The sequence below is a fragment of the Balaenoptera physalus genome (assembly GCF_965194825.1).
Source record: "Balaenoptera physalus genome assembly, chromosome: X".
Classification (NCBI taxonomy): domain Eukaryota; kingdom Metazoa; phylum Chordata; class Mammalia; order Artiodactyla; family Balaenopteridae; genus Balaenoptera; species Balaenoptera physalus.
Genome location: NC_138903.1, coordinates 56130057 through 56150418, shown reverse-complemented (window position 1 = coordinate 56150418; position 20362 = coordinate 56130057). Strand labels below are relative to the sequence as shown.

Below are 20362 nucleotides of genomic sequence, written 5' to 3'. Positions count from 1 at the left end.
TTAGTGGAGTTTCCATGATATAGAAGGATGAAGCAGGTATTTGGAGTGGAATAGATGAAGGCTTGAATCCCCACTCAATTTTTAGCTGAATGGCCTGGGGTAAAATCACTTACTCTCTATAATCATTTGTTTACTAAAAGGTAAAACAAAGTATCACCCTGATAGAACTAAGGGAAGTAGAGTGCAATCAGGTATTAGATGCTTTGTAAAGTGTAAAGCACTATGCATTTCAGTTATTATTTTAACTGTCCCTGATGCCTCTTCCATTCTCCACTTGCCATGTGAAATGGTATTATGGATACTATAGTAAGAATGGGCCATCTTATCCCATCCCTACTCTGCGTCTTGTCTGTGCTCTCTGACCAAGGTTTTAGAGAGGCTTGAACTTGTAAGTGACAAAGGAATATTGCTTTAAATTACCAGAGGAAGGACTCTACCCTATAAAGAGGCCCTCAAAATTGCAAGGAGACCTCTCATACCCCCAACTACCAAAAGAGCCCATTAGATCTGTGCCCACCTCTCCTTGCCCAGTGTAAAGGTTTGAGCCTAGTTTCAGCCCTCTATTTCCCTCTGGCAACTTTTCTTAGCATTCAGAATACTTTTGGCACTTATGGGTCAAAAGATGGTACCCACCACTCTGATTCTGAGGCTTCCTCTGGGGCAGCTTCTTCACTTCCAAAACACAAACCTGCAGGGTCCACAAAGGATAGGCAGACCCATTCTATGCCCAACACTAGTCACCCCCACCAGTCTTGCTGCGTGCTCTCTTTTTCAATAACAGTCACAACCTCCCAGAGGCCACAGAGACAATCAAAATCAGCAAGTTCACTTTTATGGTGTTCTAACAAGCACTTTAATGTGTAGGATTTTCTGACTAAAACATGGAGAGGACACTCAACATTCCCTTCAGTGCAACTGTGCCAAGAACTTGGAGTACTGGCTTCCTGAGGAGCTTTTGCCTCCAAAGGTTGTAGTTGCTCATGACAACAATATTCTATCTACCCACTTAACCAAAATAGTCCACTGCCAAGAAGAATCAAAATACAATTTAGATCTTAAAATCCCACCCCACCCATTCCCCATCATGCCTATGTTCTTAGTCCTTAGTTTAGATTTGGATTATCATCACAGCTCACTTAGCCTCAGTTCAAATTGAACTTGCTTAGGTCCTGTAAAGCAGTAGAAACCTAAACAGTGAAACTTACTCTTGGTATCTACTTTGTGAGAAGAGTCAGTTTTTAGAAATTTCCAGACCTTCCAAGTGTCAGTGGGTGATATTATAATATAGCTGTTGAAATTTGTGATATTAGATACTAGGGGACTCACTTAGCCCCAGGTGCCCAAGTGGAGTAAAGAAACTAAAGAAAAAGAAAGCATATCATTTCCATGTAAATAAATTAGTGAAGAAATACTCTCTTGAGTTTGATTCCCTCCTCTGCCTCTCTAAAACCCATGCCCCTTTGACAGTGACAGTGAGGTCAGCTGTTAGTCCATGGCCTGCTGGGACTGTGTTCCAGATGTGCAGTTCCAGGATCCAGCTGTTATTGCTTGAGAGACAGAAGCTTGAAGCTGTCATCCAGGATGGACCTCCTGTTGCGCCGTAGCTTTCTCTGCCGATGCTGGTACCACACCACACCACCAAGAGCCAGAGCAATGAGCAGGAGAGTGACACCCATGGCAATCAAGACAGAAGTCAGTATCTCGATATCCTTTACAGGGATCTGCATGCCCAGCATCCTCACATTGCTTTCTCCGATGTCACTGGGGATTGCTACTGAAATGGAACAAGAGGAAAGTGGGAACCCTGGGATGGAGAATACTCTAAAATGTCTTCTTTTATAGTCAACTCTGGGAGAGGAGAAATAAGGTCATCCAAATAGGACAGAGGAACTATCCTTATCCCTTAAAAGATCAGCCAATGATGACAGATTCGGAGGTTACAGAGAACCAGCGTAACAAAATGTCATAGCTGAGAAAATCATTAGGAAGCATTGAGGCACCAATCCCCCCATGGAAAGAGCTAACACTCAGAGTAAGAAGGGCCTTGACATATTTCTTTAAATATATAAAAGCCTGTGATGTAGAAAAAAAAAAAAGAATTGAATTTGGTTTGCGTGGTTCCAGAGGGTAGAACTGGGAGCAGTAAGTAGAAACTCCTGAGAAGAAGTTTGACTCAATTATCTAGCTTATCAATACTCACTTTGACCATTGGACCATGACAAGAGCCTGCCTCTGTGCTGTCTGGTCTCTCCCATCTTTGGGTCATTATAACACTGATGTCACATTGATCTTTCTAGGTGAAATATCTAATTTTCTTAGTTCCTGGCATACAAACTTTTGATGATCTCCAATTAGCCTATGGAATAAAGCTCAGACTCAAGTTAGACATTGCAACTCTCACGATCAGATTCTAACTTAGCCTACTCTTATTTACTATCTTCAGGGATAGCAACTCATTCTTTGTTCTGCAGAATGGGTGAGCCTCTTTCAGGCTTCCAAGACTTTCTTATGCTGCTCCAGTTGCCTGAACACCCTTTCTTCTTCCTCACCATTCTATCCCTAGCTTAAACATTATAGGTCTCAGCAAAGCTTTCTTCAATTCAGCTGTATAACTAACAATGGTCTTTCTTTTGTATGACCAAAGTATCTGTACTGTTTGTACTCCCACAATTTACTTGCTTGGGCCAAGTGACCTAATCCACCTTCACTTCTGGATTTCAGTCTCCTCTTTTATAAAATGGGGATAATAACCATATTTAATTCAGTGGTTTATTGTGAGGCTTGAGTGAGTTGATATTTATAAAATATTTAACATAGCTCCTGGAAGACAGCAAATGTACAATAATTGATCAGTTGTTATTATTGTTTCCCCACTTTAAAAAAATAACATATAGTATCCAGCACTGCAATTATTGTCTCTGTGTCTCATTCCACTTTTAGACATGAATCTCTTGGAAAATAGTGACTATGTCTTACTTTTGTGGTGTCTCTGGCAGTTAGTATGTGTTTGATGAATGTATAATTGGATGAATCAATACTCTTACAGAACTGAGAGAAGATGAAATATAATGAGTTCAAATGGAAGCTGGGAAACATTCTGGTTTTGAGTTTACATTCTACCACTTACTTCTCTTGTGACCTTGGAAAAATCACTTTCCATCTCTCAGTTTCTCATGCAGAAAATATTGGGCTTTAGTAGACCACCAGTTTTGAGAGGTTTTCCCCACTGTTGAACCTTTTTAACAGACAAGAGCTTATGAGGATGTATGTATATATATACACACTGATATGTACAAATGCATATACAAATGTATGCACAAAATATGTATATATACAAATATATGTGTGTATATATATACAAATACATATACATATGGGTATGTCACTCTGCTCTCTCTGCTTCACCTTACCTCTCCCTAACCCTCCAGGACATATCCTATTCCCCTGGTTGACTGTTTATAAGATACTTATTTCATTAGAAACTTTCCAAACAGAGCTGAAAAACCTCCAGACTAAACTGAAGATCTCTAACATCCATTCTAGCCTCTCAGAACTTTCTGAATCCTTCTCAGTTCAGGTACAAATGAGGTAGAGAGTGAAAGCATTATTTGAACCCAGCCTGGATAGAACAAGAATCTCTATTTTCTGGAAGGACAGAAATGGATGGTTCTAAAGAGTCAACTATTTAGTATTCTATAGATGAAAGAATAATTACCTGGTGCAGACTGAATGGCATTTGTCCTAGTTTCACACTATCCTTGTGGGGAATTCGTGTCTGTGCTATAGCACCTTCATTCACAACTCAGCAAGACCTTGAATTTTATTCCCCTTCACACATTAGTAAGAGGAAAAGATAGTAGCCTTCAACTGAGGATGAGACAATTTTCCTCAACTCAGGAGGTTGGGCATGGGGGTCAGAGAGAATAAACATGCTGAGGGAAGCTTAACTGGAAGTTTAACCTTAGATTCCTGGCTTCTGAAGTCTTAAATAAATCTCAGGATGTTTTCTGCTAGTATTGAGGTCCACCTTTCAGCCATGTGAAACCCATCTTCTAGAGGCACTGCACTTTTCCCCAAATGCACAACATATATAACTACCCAATCTGTGTATCATTCTCCCTACCTTTTCCAGTCTCTTCAGAGATGATGGTGGTAGTGCTTAAGTGTTCTGGAGGAAAAAGAAAAAAGAGGTTAGTCCTATTATTCTTCCTACCTATCCACAGGCTTGTTGTAGGAGGTTAGCATTGGTTGGAGGAAACTCTCTGTGATATAGTAAGCAAAATGGAGGTGACTGGAATTAACTATCTTGTGATCAAAGTCAGTATTAGTATGTGGATTTGATTTTGAGCAGTGACACAAAATATGAGCAAGAGCATAGGCTTAGGAGTCCAAAGGGTAAGTCACCCCTCTGCCAATATTTACATATTTATTGGCAATTTATCCTCATTATTGCTCTTTTTACCACCTTTTCCCAGTCTTCCTTCAGGAAGCCCCTGCTCTTTGTCCAACCTACATCCCTACATATTCAACCTTTTTAGAATACTTCTTCCTCTTCTTGCTTTAATGAGGCTGAGCTCTTTTCTGAGAACCGTACTTCCTTTTTATCTTCTCAATGATGCTTTGATATTATTTATTATTCCTCCCCTTTTTGCAAAGATCCATTACTTTTGAGGCTTATATTATTTGGCTAAAAAACCACAACCACTTCTTGCCACTGTTACCTAGCAGTTCTCTTCATTCATGGAAGTCTTTGGTACGTGGCTCAGTCTTTCTTGTCTTCAATTCCCATCATGAGTGTTGACCCATCCAACACTTAAGCCTCACAGTTTTTAGGCCTCTTAACTCTAACAAATTTCAAATATACTCCAACTCTATCAACCACTCTTATGGTCACATTGGACTAATTATGCAGAATTGCTCCATCTCATAAGTCTAAAATCTAACAACAGCCTCCTATTCTCTCCATGTTCTAATGCTATTTATTCTATTTCACCTGTTATTTTCTCCTCTCATGAAGACCTCCTGGACACTTCCATTTTTCTCACCTCACCAGTTTCATCCTGTTTTTTTCTTCCATTCCTGGCCAGGCTGGACTCCATTGTCTATCACTTCAACTACTAACTTACCAGGAATGTTATAATCATTTGCTGAAACCCCAGTAACTATACTTTCCTTGTATTTTTTTCTGGTATGATGAGTGCTGGTGGAGAAACATCACACAATTGTAAAGATCAGTATTCTTTGGGCCCAACTTCAACTAAGTCCTCAATGCTGCTTGGCAATAATTAATTTATTTTCCATCACTCAGAGTAACTTTTTCCCCACCACCCAGAGTGGTTATTTCATAACCACTTTGCCCACTCTTCTCAAGCCCCTTACACTACCACCTATCTTTCATCCTCAGTAGATGACTCTGTCTCCTCCATCACAGATGAAACACAGACCATCAGACAGAAATATCTACCTTTTTGTCAAGCCTCTCACCCAAACCTACACATTGGTCTTTTTCTGTTTTCTCTCTTCTTTTAGTAGAAAAAAATGACCTTACCCCACTCTAATATTTTTTTGTAGCTCTGGCTTTCATCCCCTGCTTCTTCACCAGGAAGCCCTTTCCAACAATTAGTCTTTTATTCCCTATCTGTCTTCAACTCTTCCCTCTGGTTGGCCTGTTAGCTTATATGTGATTGGAACAATATCAAATTAGACCATAGTCTGTCAAACAAACAAAAGGTAAATAGGTAAAATTTATGGACTGGCTCATTATTATAGAGAGAGGTAAGCTATTCTTATTCATGGAAGTTCCTTGATGATATGTACTGATGCAGTCTCTTATCTATTAGATGGTCCATATTTGACATGACCCGTTACTACATATGGAGACAATCTGTTGCTTTGGATCTATAGCATCTTGATGATACATCAATTCACCACTTGACTTTGATTCTAAGGACTGACAGAATACAACAAAGAATTATGTGTGCCTGTCTGGGTGGTGGGGAATAGTACTACAGTAGTAACTGGAAGACACATTCTAGCAGTATGTGTTACCAGAGAACAAAGTTTTCCAAAGATATAGGAAATCATAATGTACAATTATTCATCTCCCTCCCTGGGGGTAAAGAGCAGAGTTGTATTTTCTACCCTGGTTTGCTAGCCCTGTTTGAATGCCTAAAGACATTTTCCCACTTTCTATTCCTGCTGACAGAATGTCAATGGCTGGGAATCCCAGAATACCTACCTCAATATAACCAGTTTTCAAAACAGCATGACTTAAAAAAAAAAAAAGAACAGGAGAAAAAAAACCTCTCTGGATTCATGTGGGTCCCAAGAGTTTCTATTGAGCCTCTTGCAAGGGGGATAATGATGAGTACTGGATTCAGGTTAAGAGGCTTAAGAAGTGAGACTCAACCCTTCAATGGCCCAAAGACACAAAATTCAACACAGCCTACTCTTCTATGTTATTGGTGATGAACAAAGATTTATTGGTAAAGAAAATACCCTGGCTATTACGTCTCCATATAACAAATACAAAGAAAAAGTTTTTTCCATCCTTGTTAGCATCTGTCTGGGATTAGTTGTAATTGAAGGCTAATATCTCTTTCCAGCCTTAGACAATCCCCACAAAACAAACCAATTAAGGGGTGACTGTTAGAATTATATTTTTCCTTTTTATAAAAAAAGAACTCATTAATAAGATTCCTTTGAAATAGTTAGTACCTCTAATAAACTCTAAAATAATAAATTTACATACAAATTAAATATATTCAAAGGAAACAAATCTACACTAAGCATCAATACATACAGCCCAGCCAGGCTGAGTCAATTCATGTGAGCTCAACAAGTATCAAAGAAATTAGGAGGGGGCATGAGCAGGGGAGCAACAGGGAATGAGAAATATTGGTTGGGAGAACACGAGAAGGGGTCTGTTCTGTCTTCTTGGGATCAGAAGACGGATGCAAGTCACTTCTTGGATTATCTGGTTCTTACAGGCTAGATACAGTGCTAGAAGATAGCCTAATTAGGCTTTACCTCTTTGGGACAAAACCATAAAGACAGTCTCCATGCCAGCATGGACATGGTCAGTAACATGACAGTGAAGCAGCCATGTCCCAGGGTTGCTGGTCACCATCTCCACAACCTCAAAGGTTCCTGGGAACAGATCCACCACGTCTGCCCGGTAGCTCTCTCCACTCTGCAAGAGAGATTGTGGGTGAGAGAGAGAAAGTGAAGGGTAGAGATAGTCTCAGAGCTTATAGGAATTAAAAGGCTTGGGTATCCACACCAGGGACATGGAACTTCAAGATTCACAGACCAGAGAACAGCTTGAAGATTCCATCTTATCCATCTCCTCTGTGAACCCACCCATACAAACTGACTCAACAGAGGAGACTCTCTCCTCCTACTTTTTCTTAAAGTGTTCCAAAGTAAAGTTCATTTAGTCTTTCATTAGGGGGCTAAAAACTAGTATATCCATACTTTTTAGCAGGCTTAAGCCTTGACCCCTAGGAAGGATCCACATATTTACTTTAGAAATGAAACTCAATTTAGTTTCTCCTCTATGCCACCACCTTTATCAGGACTTCTAAGTCTTTAAGTCCACATTAATGCCTACAACTCTGACCCCTTTCCCTAAGACAAAATCTTCTTCTTCAAAACCCACATGTTGTCCCAGGTAGGTCCTGAATTGAAGTTCAGGAATGGATTAAGAACTTTCAGAGATTGTGAGACACTACTCTGAAATTTCTTATTCAGGATGACTGCTTACTGGACCTCAAGTCCCTGACTGAGACCGAATTACATTTATTCCTTCAATCTCCTTATCCCATAAATGAGCCATTCATTTCTTCTATATCATAAGGGAAAGCTAAGGCCTGGAGGGCAATGATTGACCTTGGGATACAAAACCAAACTAGAATTCCCTGATCAATACTCCACGTACAAGACCTTTCTTCTTTTAACTGATTATTAGCATGTTTCTTTTTATTCTCTTCTTTCTTAATGGATATCAAAGCAGTCTGAGGGACTCAGCCTTCTTTCCAGCTCACCCGATAGAGAAAGCTTTCTGCATGGAAATGGACAGTGTGTAGATCGATATCTTGTCCCATGGCCAGCATGTACCAAGCCACTCGTTCTCCTTGGTACATGGTAAGGCCCCTGAGGTTGGCATAGAGCTTTCCATTAATGGCTGTAAGAGAAGAAAAACTATTTTATATCTCTCATTTTGACTTACCACTGCCACTACCCTAGAGCTAATCCCTATCATCTCTGATGATAGCAATACCCTCCTAAATTCTCTCATTTTTATTCCATTTGTCCCTCTCCAGTCTATCTTCCACATTGGTGTTATAAGAGTGGTCTTTCTAAGTAACTAATATGATCATGTTATTCTGCTGCTTAAAATACTTTAATAGCTCCCTTCTGCCCAAAATATCAAGTTCATGCCTCCTTAGCTCAGCCAACAAGGTCCTTCAAAATACAACCCCAAACTACCTTCCCAAACTCATCCACCACTATCTAACATATTTACTTTAATTAAGGTGATTTTTTCGCCATCCCCCCATATGGCCCCTTATCCATGTTCTCTGTGTTCTTGCTCATGTTTCTGATCTTCCCTCCCAGAAATTTTCCCGCCTTTTATCCATCTTTTCAAAGCCCAGTCATACCTTCACCTCTTCTAATAATACTTCCCTGATCTAGCACCTCTCAGCACCTCTCATTGCCTGCATCCCTTTCCACATCTGAACTCCTCCAGTACTGTCTGTACCACCCTTTGGAACTCACTAGAAACTGCCTCCTACATTTACCTATCTTTTAATTTGTGGAATTTTATATCCCCAACTAGGCTGTTGGTTTCTATTAGGCAGGAAATAAATGTATATACTATATTCCTTGTATTCTTCAGAACACCCAGCAGACACCTGAGCCTACAATAAATGTTAAAAAAAATACCTGTCACATTCTTGGAATTTAAAATGATATTAACACATGGGACTCAACATCTGCCTCTTCCCAGGCCACATCCTATGCTTTAAAGACAACAAACCACTCATCACCATGTTAATTCACACTGTCAAGACTATGCCCAGGATACACTCCCTCACTTTTCATTTTCTCACAGAGGGAAGATGATTTATACTCTACATCCCAAGAGAGGAAATAATGGAAGGAACATTTATAGCCTGTCTATTTACTCTGGCCAAATTTTGTATTTGAGAGAAGGGACTAAATATGCTCAACTCAGTCTGACCATAGAAAGTGGTGCAGATGGATTTGTTATTCCATCATGGGGAAGATTTTGCCCCTGTGAAGGAGGAGGGTATTGTTGTCCCTCTACATCAGTGACAGGATGAAAAATCTATCCATTGTTGGGGGAGTATTAGTAAGCCCATTTTGCTGCAGAACTAAATTCAGTTTGCCAATTAGCTTTCTCAGTAAGTTCACATTTGATCTTAAGCATCCCTGCCTCTTTTTCAATTGGTTCAGGAATCTGGAAGTGAGGGAAATGGTATTATTTGTTTGCCCTCAGACACCAACATTATTTTTTTTTCTCTAGTGCCGGCACTCAGAGAGTTTTCAACAAATGCTTGATAGATAGGTAGATAGATTGATTCCTGAAGAGTCTGGATGAATAAACACATAAACAAACAGATGGAAATGAGCATTAGCTAAACCCCTGCAATAGCAAGATCTGTGTCCTCTTTCCATTTTGGTTTTGGGCAATTTATTTCTCTGATTTGAAAGGAGCTAAAAAAAATTCATTTTGTAAAGTTTGTGAATCACTGGATTCAATGTGAATCACTCATATTTCCATCAAGGGGAAATAGCTAGAATCTGTGTGACAATGAGATACTACTTTTGAGTTCCAGTAGAGTCACTATCAAAGCTGCAACTTATCCTCAAATCAAAGAAATACTACACTAGAAGAGATAGTGAGAAATCACTTCATACAGTCTGCTGCACTTAAATTCTCCCTCTTCTTTGAGATTTTCTCTATTTTTTTAAAGATACACAAATCTCTAGAACAAAGGAAGGCTTGAGTGCACAATTTACCTCCAAAATCCATTTGAGCATCAAGAAGCTCTTATTTGTATGTAATATAACCCAGTATGCTGCTCTCTGAGGCTCTCTCTCCAATCCTTCCATCTGTAAATTGAACCTTTGTTTTAAAAATAGATTAAAGGATAAGCTGTCCTTCATTTGTCTATATTAGAATCTATTGAGAAAACAGATCTCAGATCCAGAGTGGTAAGGAAATAAGATAATATTGCGAAACTAAACTCAGAATTTTTAAGTAGAGAGGCCCTAATCAGCCAGTGCACCAGGTACATTGAGGGTCATAAATGTCCATCTTGCCTTCTCTAATATGTTAAAATGTGCTAGTGTCACCACAGCAATTTTACAGAGTCAGCTTCCTGCTTTCTGGGCACTTGAACTAACGTAGACCATATTACCTATTTTATATATGAAATATATAATACTGTAGTAGGAGACATTTCTTCTAATTTGTCCCCATTCCACTTTCCTATTCTTTCAGAAATTATGCTCCCTTGGGTTGTGATGTGCCTATCAGATACCCCCATGCAGCCAGTAGGGACTTCTTTGGAAGAGGGTTAGGTTCTTTTCTACAGACCATGCATTTTATTGCTCTCCAAGAAAGTCTCATCCTGTAGGTTAACATGGCCTGGATCCTGGGGCCCATAAGTTTCCACATTCTCTTCTAGATACCAAGACTGGTTCTCATCAAAAATCAAGAATAACAAGGCAAATTCTCGGTCCATGTCACGCCGTCCTCCATTGGGCTCTAGGATGCCCTTTCGGCAGATGGCCAAGGGTCCCACCAGGCCACTGTACATGTCCTAAGGATAGGAGGAAGAGGGAGAGAGTGAACTAGATGGAGTTGTTTCTGGGTGGTAGTGCTCTACAGAGAGACAGGCTGACATCCAAGCCCATTGTGCCCTCAGCACTTCATCATAATGTCTTGTATTTATAAGCACCTCAACTATATTATCTGAATTCATCCTCACAACCATCTTGGGACACAAGTAAGATATGCTATCTCACTTATGATTTATCTCTGCTGGACTATTCGTTGATCTCCAAACCCACCAATCACTTTCACAACACAATGCCTTTTCTCAGGCTGTTTCTTCCTCCTATAATGTCCACCCCTCCACCATATCCCTATCTTTTATCATACTGCTATTCAGCTTCAGGGCTCAATGTATATCTACCTACCATTATTTTGCCTTCTCCAGTTTCCCCTTCATTCATCCTCTCCTCCAAGCAGAAGTAATCACTCTCTCATGGACCCCCACAGCACTTTCTATTAAATGGTTTTAAAGGGTTGCTAATACTAAGCTATATTTAAAATTTATTCTGTGTATATATATATATATATATATATATATATAATATTTTATATATTTAATGTTAACGTTATGTTTATATTCATCTGTCTCCCACAACTAGATCACACTCTTTGAAAATGGGAACTGTATCTTACATTTGCATCATCCAAAGCACCAGGTAAAATGTAGTAGGCTCTCAGTAAATGATAGCTGACATCTGCCTGTCAGCAGATGGGTGGCTACATAGATAAGCCCATTTTCCAGGAAACAGAGGCAGAATGACTTTCCTAAAGTCACTTCAAAAGCAAGACAGAACAAAATTTGGGCTAGAAACCCAATCTCTTGACAACCAATTCTAGGTTTCTTAAATGATAACATACTGCCTTATATTATCCAAGAAGAAGAAACAAGGAAGAAAATCCTCAGAACTAACATGTGGTGCTACCTATTCCTTTCATCCCTCCTCCTACCTACTAGAATAAGCCCAGCATTTGAGGAGTTTCACCTGAACCCTGGACTTTAGTGCTGGGCTTCTTACTACATCTGTTTAATAACTTCTTTTTGCTAGGCAACCTGGCCATTTCTGAGACAACTCCAGGAAGCCAATATTGTCTTTACCTTGATGGGATCCACTGCAGAATAATAGATCCAGGAAACACAAGTAGAATCATTGGGCCCAGGGCCAGATCTCTCTGGGACGTTCCATTGGTAAGTGAGAACCTCACCTAGAAGGGGTAACAGGAGTCTCCAGTTGGACCAGGTCAGAAATTTCTCCCAGTTCCCGGGTATCCCTAAGAGGCTGTGGCAGGTGAGTACCAGGACCTTTAAGATATTTCTCCATCATTTCCATATCAGTCTTCATTTTATTTTTGTGACTTTATTCTTCTCCCTCCTGGGACACCCTCAGCATCTCTTCTACTGTCCCTATCTTTAAATATTCAGGTCCAATACTCTAGTAAGGCAGTTCTGCTACTATTCTCCCTGCTTATCATGACCTTCCTTCTTTGGCTCTGTTTTGGTCTCCTTATCCTGATGCTGCCTTCTAAATGAGCTGTTTCTTCAAGGCTCTGTCTCTAGTCCTCTTCTCCTCTTTTTCCATACTGTCTCCATGGAAGCTTTCAGCCATCTTTCTGATGTCAATTATGATCTGCGTGTATTGATGCCTCAAATACTTAGCCAGACTTTCCTTGTCATTAAGCTCCAATCCAAAATGGGCATAGAGGGAACCTACCTCAACATAATAAAGGCTATATATGACAAATCCACAGCAGGCATCATACACAATGGTAAAAAACTAAAGCATATCCTCTAAGATCAGGAACGAGACAAGGATGCCCACTCTCACCACTATTATTCATCATAGTTTTGGAAGTCCTAGCCACGGCAATCAGAGAAGAAAAAAAAATAAAAGGAATACAAATTGGAAAAGAAGAAGTAAAACTGTCACTGTTTGCAGATGACATGATACTATACATAGAGAATCCTAAAGATGCCACCAGAAAACTACTAGAGCTAATCAATAAATTTGGTAAAGTTGCAGGATACCAAATTAATGCACAGAAATCTCTTGCATTCCTATATACTAATGATGAAAAATCTGAAAGGGAAATTAAGGAAACACTCCCATTTACCATTGCAACAAAAAGAATAAAATACCTAGGAATAAACCTACCTAGGGAGACAAAAGACCTGTATGCAGAAAACTATAAGACACTGATGAAAGAAATTAAAGATGATACCAACAGATGGAGAGATATACCATGGATTGGTATATCTTGGATTGGAAGAATCAATATTGTGAAAATGACTATACTACCCAAAGCAATCTACAGATTCAATGCAATCCCTATCAAATTACCAATGGCATATTTTATGGAACTAGAACAATCTTAAAATTTGTATTGAGACACAAAAGACCTCGAATAGCCAAAGCAGCCTTGAAGGAAAAAACGAAGCTGGAGGAATCAGACTCCCTGACTTCAGACTATTTATTTATTTATTTGTTTGTTTGTTTGTTTGATGGGATTAACAGAAACAAACTACTATATATAAAATAGGTATGCAAAGAGGATATACTGTATAGTACAGGGAATTATAGCAGTTATCTTAAAATATCTTATAATGGAGTATAATCTGCAAAAATATTGAATCACGATGCTGTATAAATAAAATTAACATAATATTGTAAATCAAAGATACTGAACATTGCGGGCAGAGTCAAAATGGCAGAATAGGAGCATGTGGAGTTTGCATCTCCTCACAAATACATCAAGAATACATTGGAACAGTTCTCAGAGAGCACCTACCGAACACTAGTGGAGGACCTCGGACACCTAAGGGGACAAAAAAATCCCTGAGCAACCAGGTAGGATGAAAGAAAGAAGGAAAGGGGGAAGAAAAGTGGAAACAGGATGGGACCAGTGCCCCTGAGGGGGAGCTAAAGGAGAGCAGAGATTCCCACACTCAGAAAAGCTCACTTACAGCAAGGGAAACAGTAGTGACAGAGAGGGACTTTCAGGGGATTGGGAGATTGGAGGGGAATGCAGCAACCAGTCTGTGGAAGGCAGGACAGACAAAGTAATACCTATTCATATAGTCTGTGCCACAGCTCTGCACACCCCAGCCTGAGTTGTGTGTAGGAGGGCTGGGTGCTGGAGAGTGGGGTTTGGAGAGTGGACCCAGGGAGGAGGTAGCAGTTGGTTGTGAGGAGAAAGCCTGAGGAAGCAGGAGGGAAGGGCTCCACAGCCAGAAAGGTTTGCAGAGGAAGCCCAGGCCACCATGGAGGTGAGATGCAATTGTTGAGTGGTGCGTAAAAGGCAGGGCTGCCATTGGAATGCCCTTTCCCACCTGTTGGGCTGGCCTCCTTGGGCAACGTCAGTTGTGCATGTCTGAGCAGGCTCGCCCACCCTGAAAACCAGGGTTCCCCCCACCTGCTCAGGCCTTGGCAAGCCTGCTAGGGCCCCATGCCTGAGCCCCGCCCCTGCCAAAGCCTCCTCCGGCCACACGGGTCCTGGTGGACCTGAGCACAACTCCTCCAAAACATCCATGGGCCGTGTGGGTCTTGGCAGCCTGCCACCACCCCTGACAAATCTTCCTTTGTCCACACAGGTCCTGGCAGGCTGAGCGCCGCCCTTCTCCAAAGCCTCCTCCATCTGTGCCAGCCCCTGCAGCCATGCCCATGGAAGTCTGCACCCCAGCTGGCCTATGCAAGCATGTGTGCTTCAGAAGCAGATGCTGGTGAGAGGAATACAAGCAGAGGTGGGGATGACACAGCTGGTCCAGAGACCTACCGAGAGGTCTTGGAGAACCTCCTGGGGAGGTGGGGGTTGGCTGTAGCTCACCGTGGGTGCAGGGACATTGATAGTGGAAGCATCACAGAATTTTCCATTTTTTAATATTTTATATTTTTATCTTTAACTTTATTTTTTAAACTTTTAAAATTATTTTATTTTATTTTATCTTTTTGCTGTTGTTCTATTTTGCTTTGTTGTTGTTTCATTTTTATTTTTTCTAATATATTTTTTTATTTTTCTAATTTTATTTTTATTCTTTGTTATTGTCCTGCTCTTTGTTATTTGTTGTCCTTTTTTTACTGTTGGTTTGTACTTTTGATATTTTTGTTTAGTTTTGTTTTGCTTTGTTTATTATTTTCTTTTGTTTTTATCCTTTTTTTCTAGTTTTGATTTTTTGTGTGTGTGTCATTTTTGTGTGTTTGTCTTTTGTTCACTTAGCTTTTCTTTTAGTTTGTTTCTTGATTTTGTTTTGTTTTTAGTTTTCTGTTTGGGTTAGTTTTGTTTTTATTATTGGTTTTGGTTTTTGGGCTCTCTTGTTCATTTTGGTGTCTTCTTGTTTTTTGCTTTCCTTGGGTTTTTTTTCATTGTTGTTTGTTTGTTGTTTTGTCTTGTTTATTTAGATTCGTTTTTGTTGTCTTTGGTTTTATTTGTCTGTTTTGTTTTGTTTGTGTGATTGTTACTTCTTATTTTTGTTGGTTTTGTTTTGTTTTTAATATTTGCCTTGGGCTTTGTTTGTCTGTTTTTTGTTTGTTTGTTTGTTTTTGTCACATCACACAGCTTGCAGGGTCTTGGTTCCCAGGCCAGGGGTTAGGCCTGAGCTCCTGTGGTGGGAGCACCAAATTCAAACTGCTGGATTATCAGAGAACTACAGGTCCCAGGAAATATTAATCACTGTGAGGTCTCGAAGAAGTCCTCATCTCAGCACCAAGATCTGGCTCCACCCAACTGCCTGCAAGCTCCAGTGCTGGACGCCTCAGGCCAAACAACCAGCAAGAGAGGAAAACAGCTCCACACATCAACAAAAATGAGATGACAGAGAAATATGTTACAGATGAAGAAGCAAGGTAAAAACCTAAAAGACCAAATAAATGAAGAGGAAATAGGCAACATACCTGAAAAAGAATTCAGAGTAATGATAGTAAAGATGATCCAAAATCTCGGAAATAGAATGGAGGCACAGAACAAGACAAAGATACCCACTCTCACCATTTCTGTTCAGCACAGTATTGGAAGTCCTAGCCACAGAAATCAGGTAAGAAAAAGAAACAAAATATATCCAAGTTAGAAGAGAAGAGGTAAAATTCTCACTATTTCTAGTTGATATAATACTCTATATAGAGAACTCTATAGTCTCCACACAAAAACTATTAGAACTAATACAGAAATTCAGCAAGGTTGCATGGTACAAGGTTAATATACAGAAATCTGTTGCATTTCTTTACACGAACAATGAAATATCAGAAAGAGAAAGTAAAAAGTAATCCTGTTTAAAATGGTGTCAAAAAATACCTAGGAATAAACTTAACCAAGGAAGTGAAAGACCTATACACTAAAAACTATAAAACATTGAAAACAGTAATTGGAGATAATTCAAGGAAACGGAAAGATATCCCATGCTTTTAGATTGGAAGAATTAATATTGTTAAAATGGCCATACTACCCAAAGCAATCTACAGATTTAATGCAATCCCTATCAAAATACCCATGATATTTTTCACAGAACTAGAACAAATAATCTTAAAATTTATATGGAACGAAAAAAGACCCAAAATTGCCAAAACAATCCTAATAAAAAAGAACAAAGCTAGACTTCCAGACTTCAGACAACACTACAAAGCTACAGTAATCAAAACAGCATGGTATTGGCACAAAAACAGACATATGGATCGATGGAACAGAATAGAGAGTCAAGAAATAAACCCACACACCTACAGTCAATTAATCTTTAACAAAGGAATCAAAACTGTACAATGGAAAGAAAGCAGTCTCTTCAACTAGTGGTGTTGGGAAAGCCAGATGGCCACGTGTAAATCAATGAAAATAGAACACTTGAACACTCCCTCATACCATATTCAAAAATTACTCAAACTGGTTTAAAGATTTAGATCTAAGACATGAAAGCATAAAACTCCTAGAAGAGAACAGAGGCAAAACATTCTCTGACATAAGTCATAGCAATATTTTCTTAGTTCGGTCTCCCAAGGCAAAAGTAATAAAATCAAAACTAAACAAATGGGACCTAATAAAATCTAAAAGCTTTTGCACAGCAAAGGAAAGCATCAATAAAACAATAAGACAACCTGTGGAATGGGAAGAAATATTTGCAAACAATGGAACAAACAAGAGATTAACATCCAAAATATATAAACAGTTCATACAACTCAATATTGAAAAAAGAAAGAACACAATCAAAAAATGGGCAGAAGACCCAAATAGACATTTCTCCAAAGTAGACATACAGATGGCCAACAGTCACATGAAAAGATGCTCAACATCATTAATCATTACTGAAGTGCAAATCAAAATCACAATGAGGTATCACCACACACTGGTCAGAATGGCTACCATCAAAAAGTCTACAAACAACCAATGCTGGAGAGGGTGCAGAGAAAAGGGAACCCTGTACACTGTTGGTGGCAATGTAAATTGGTTCTGCCTCTGTGGAAAACAGTAAAGAGTTTCCTTAGAAAACTAAAAATGGAGCTACAATGTGATGCTGGGCATATATTCAGAAAAGGTGAAAATTCTAATTCAAAAGATATGTTCACCTCAGTGTACATGGTAGCACTATTTATAGTAGCCAAGACATGGAAAACACCAAATTGCCCATCACAGATGATTGGTTTAAGAAGATGTGGTATAGATATACAATGGAATATTACTCAGCCATAAAAAAGAATGAAATATTGTCATTTGGAAAAACATGGATGGACTAGAGAATATTACACTCAGTGAAGTAAGTCAGAGAAAGACAAATACTATATGATGTCATTTATATGTGTAATCTAAAATATAATACAAATGAATCTATATACAAAACAGAAATAGACTCACAGATATAGAAAACGAACTTATGGTTACCAAAGGGGAAAGGGAGAGGGGAAGTGATAAATTTGGAGTATGGCATTAACAGATACAAGCTACTGTACATAAAATAGATTAGGAACAAGGGTTTACTGTATAGCACAGGGAAATATATCTATATCTATCTATCTATATATAACTGAATCACTTTGCTGTACAATATTATAAATCAATTATACTTCAATAAAAAAAATCGGAAACAAAAAAAACTAAAATCACAAGTGAATGTAGGGATATTTTACCAACCTCACAGAAATAAAAAGGATTATAAGAAAACACCAAAACAGTTATATGTCCACAAATTATATAACCTAGATGAAATACAGAAATTCCTAGAAATATACAAATTACCTTTCAATACTATCAGTTTTTGATTTCATGTATGTTGGAGTTCTGTTGTTCAATGTGTGCATATTTAGGACAGTTTTTGTTTTATTTTTGAGAATTGATCTCTTTATTATATTGTAATATCTTTCTTATCCTTGGTAGATTCCTTAGTCTAAAGTGTACTTTCCATGACAGTAGTATTAGCCATGTTAGTGTTTACATGGTACATCTTTGTCCATTCTTTCACTTTTATCCTATTTTTGCCTTTATGTTTATAGTGAATTTCTTTTATATAACATATAGTTGGGTAATCTTCTAAAATCCAGTATCACAATATACATCTGTTTTTGTTGGTGTATTTATATTGGTTTAAATTTAAAATTATTATTGTTATCATTGAAATAAAATCTATCATATTGGTAGATTTTTTTCTATTTTTCTATTTCTTTTTGTTTTTTCCTTCTTTCTTGCTTTCTTTTGCATTAATTGAGCATTTTATGTGATTCCATTTTTTCTCTATTATTAATTCACTCTACCCCTTTAAAAATGATTTTACTTATTGCTCTAGAATTTACAACATATATTAGAATCTATCTTCAAATAATATTATATTGGTTACTATCTAGCAAGAGATCTTTGCAACTGTATATTCCCAATACACCACTTCCAATCATTGTGGTATTTTTTGTCATATATTTTATATTTGCATATACAAAAATACACTACATTGATAAAGTTTTCTTTTAGACAGTCTTTTGAGCACTAAAAATGAAAAAAAATAAATTTTATTTTTATCTTTATTTATTCTATTTCCAGCACTCTTTATTTCATTGTATGGTTACCACTTGCTTTCTGGTGCCATGTCAGTTCTTCCTGAAGTACTTTCTTTAAAATTTCTTGTAATATAGATATACTAGCAATGAATTCTTATAGCCTTTTTTTCTGAGAATGTTTTTATTTTTCCTTCTTATTTTCCAGCATATATAATTCTTCATTGACAGTATTTTTATTTCAGCACTTTAAAAATGTTTCATTACTGCTTTCTTGCTTTTATAGTTTTTGATGAGAAATCTGCCATAAGTTTTATCTTTGTTCCTTTGTATGTAATGTGCTTTGGTTTTATTTTTCTGGCTGTTTTCAAGATTTTCTGTTTGTCTTTGGTTTTAGTAGACTTTACATGGCATGACTAAGGGTGTTTGCAAGTGTGTGTGTGTGCATGTGTGTGCATGTGTGTGTATTTATTTGTTTGTTTTTTGGTAATTATCCCCGTTGGTCTTCTCAGAGCTTCTTGATTCTGTAGTTCTGTGTCTATTGTTGATTTTGGAAAAGTTTCCGCTATTATTTCTTTAAATCTTTTGCTTGTCCTATCTCTCTTTCTTCTCTTATGATTTCAATTTCATTTATGTTAGAGTGTCTGATATTATCACGCAGATCTTACATGCTTCATTCTGTTTCTTTTTCCTCTTTTTTGTCTCCTAGTATTTCAGTTTTGGTAATTTTTATTGACCTATCTTCAAGGTCAGTAGTCATTTTCTCAGTTGTGTGAAGTCTACTGAAGAGACCATTGAAAAGCCTCTCTCTCTCTATTTTTCATTTCTAGCATTTTCATTTGATTCTCTCTTATAGTTTTTAATTTCTCCACTGAAATTATCATCTCATTTTGCATGTTTGTCACCTTTTCCATTAGGGCCTTTAACATATTAATTGTAGTTATTTTAAAATTCCTGTCAGGCAGTTTCAACATCTATGTTATACCTGAATTTGGTTTGTTGTTTTCTTTGTTTCTTAGAAGTATGGGCTGTGGAGGAACAGGAATCTGGTGTTCCCTAATCTGCAAATTTTGCTATCCTCCAAATGCTTTTTTTAAGTGAAAAGAATCTAGAAGTCAAAGGCTAAACTGTATGATTCAATTTTTATGACATTGTACAACAGAAAACCATAGGGATGTAGAACATAAGGAAAGTGGTTGACAAAAGTGGTGGGATTGGGGGAAAGGCTTGACTACAAAGAGGCAGCCTGAAGAAGTGTTTTGGGGGTAATGGAACTGTTCTGTATCTCAGTTATGGTGGTGAATACACAAGTGCATGCATTTTCAAAATCCATGAAATGCTACAGTATGAGTGAATTTTACTAAATATAAAGTTACTTTTAATTAAAAAAATTCTAGAACAGAAGTATTAGTCCTTCCCTCTGTTAGAACCATGGGTCTTGACTAGGCCATGATCTGTGTGGTCAGGTCTTAAACTCTGCTGGGTAACATATTTTTCTTTGGCTGGGAGCCATGCAAGTCATCAGATGATGAAGTACAAC

The 20362-nt window shown here is 38.2% G+C and overlaps 1 protein-coding gene across 7 annotated transcripts in view; it reads right to left on the bottom strand.

The window, feature by feature from the left end:
- Window positions 1–829: 829 nt before the first annotated feature.
- The window catches only part of HEPH (hephaestin), an 80502-nt gene continuing 60969 nt past the window's right edge, over window positions 830–20362 (bottom strand). For 3 of the 7 annotated variants that reach the window (XM_082444915.1, XM_082444917.1, XM_082444920.1), the window contains 6 exons: window positions 11967–12073; window positions 10631–10856; window positions 8046–8185; window positions 7030–7192; window positions 4124–4168; window positions 830–1774 (listed from right to left, as the gene is read on the bottom strand). In XM_082444915.1, coding sequence (XP_082301041.1) covers window positions 1542–1774; window positions 4124–4168; window positions 7030–7192; window positions 8046–8185; window positions 10631–10856; window positions 11967–12073 — 914 coding nt within the window. In that variant the 3' untranslated portion in view covers window positions 830–1541. The other 4 variants (XM_082444918.1, XM_082444916.1, XM_082444919.1 and 1 more) reach the window with 3 other exon arrangements.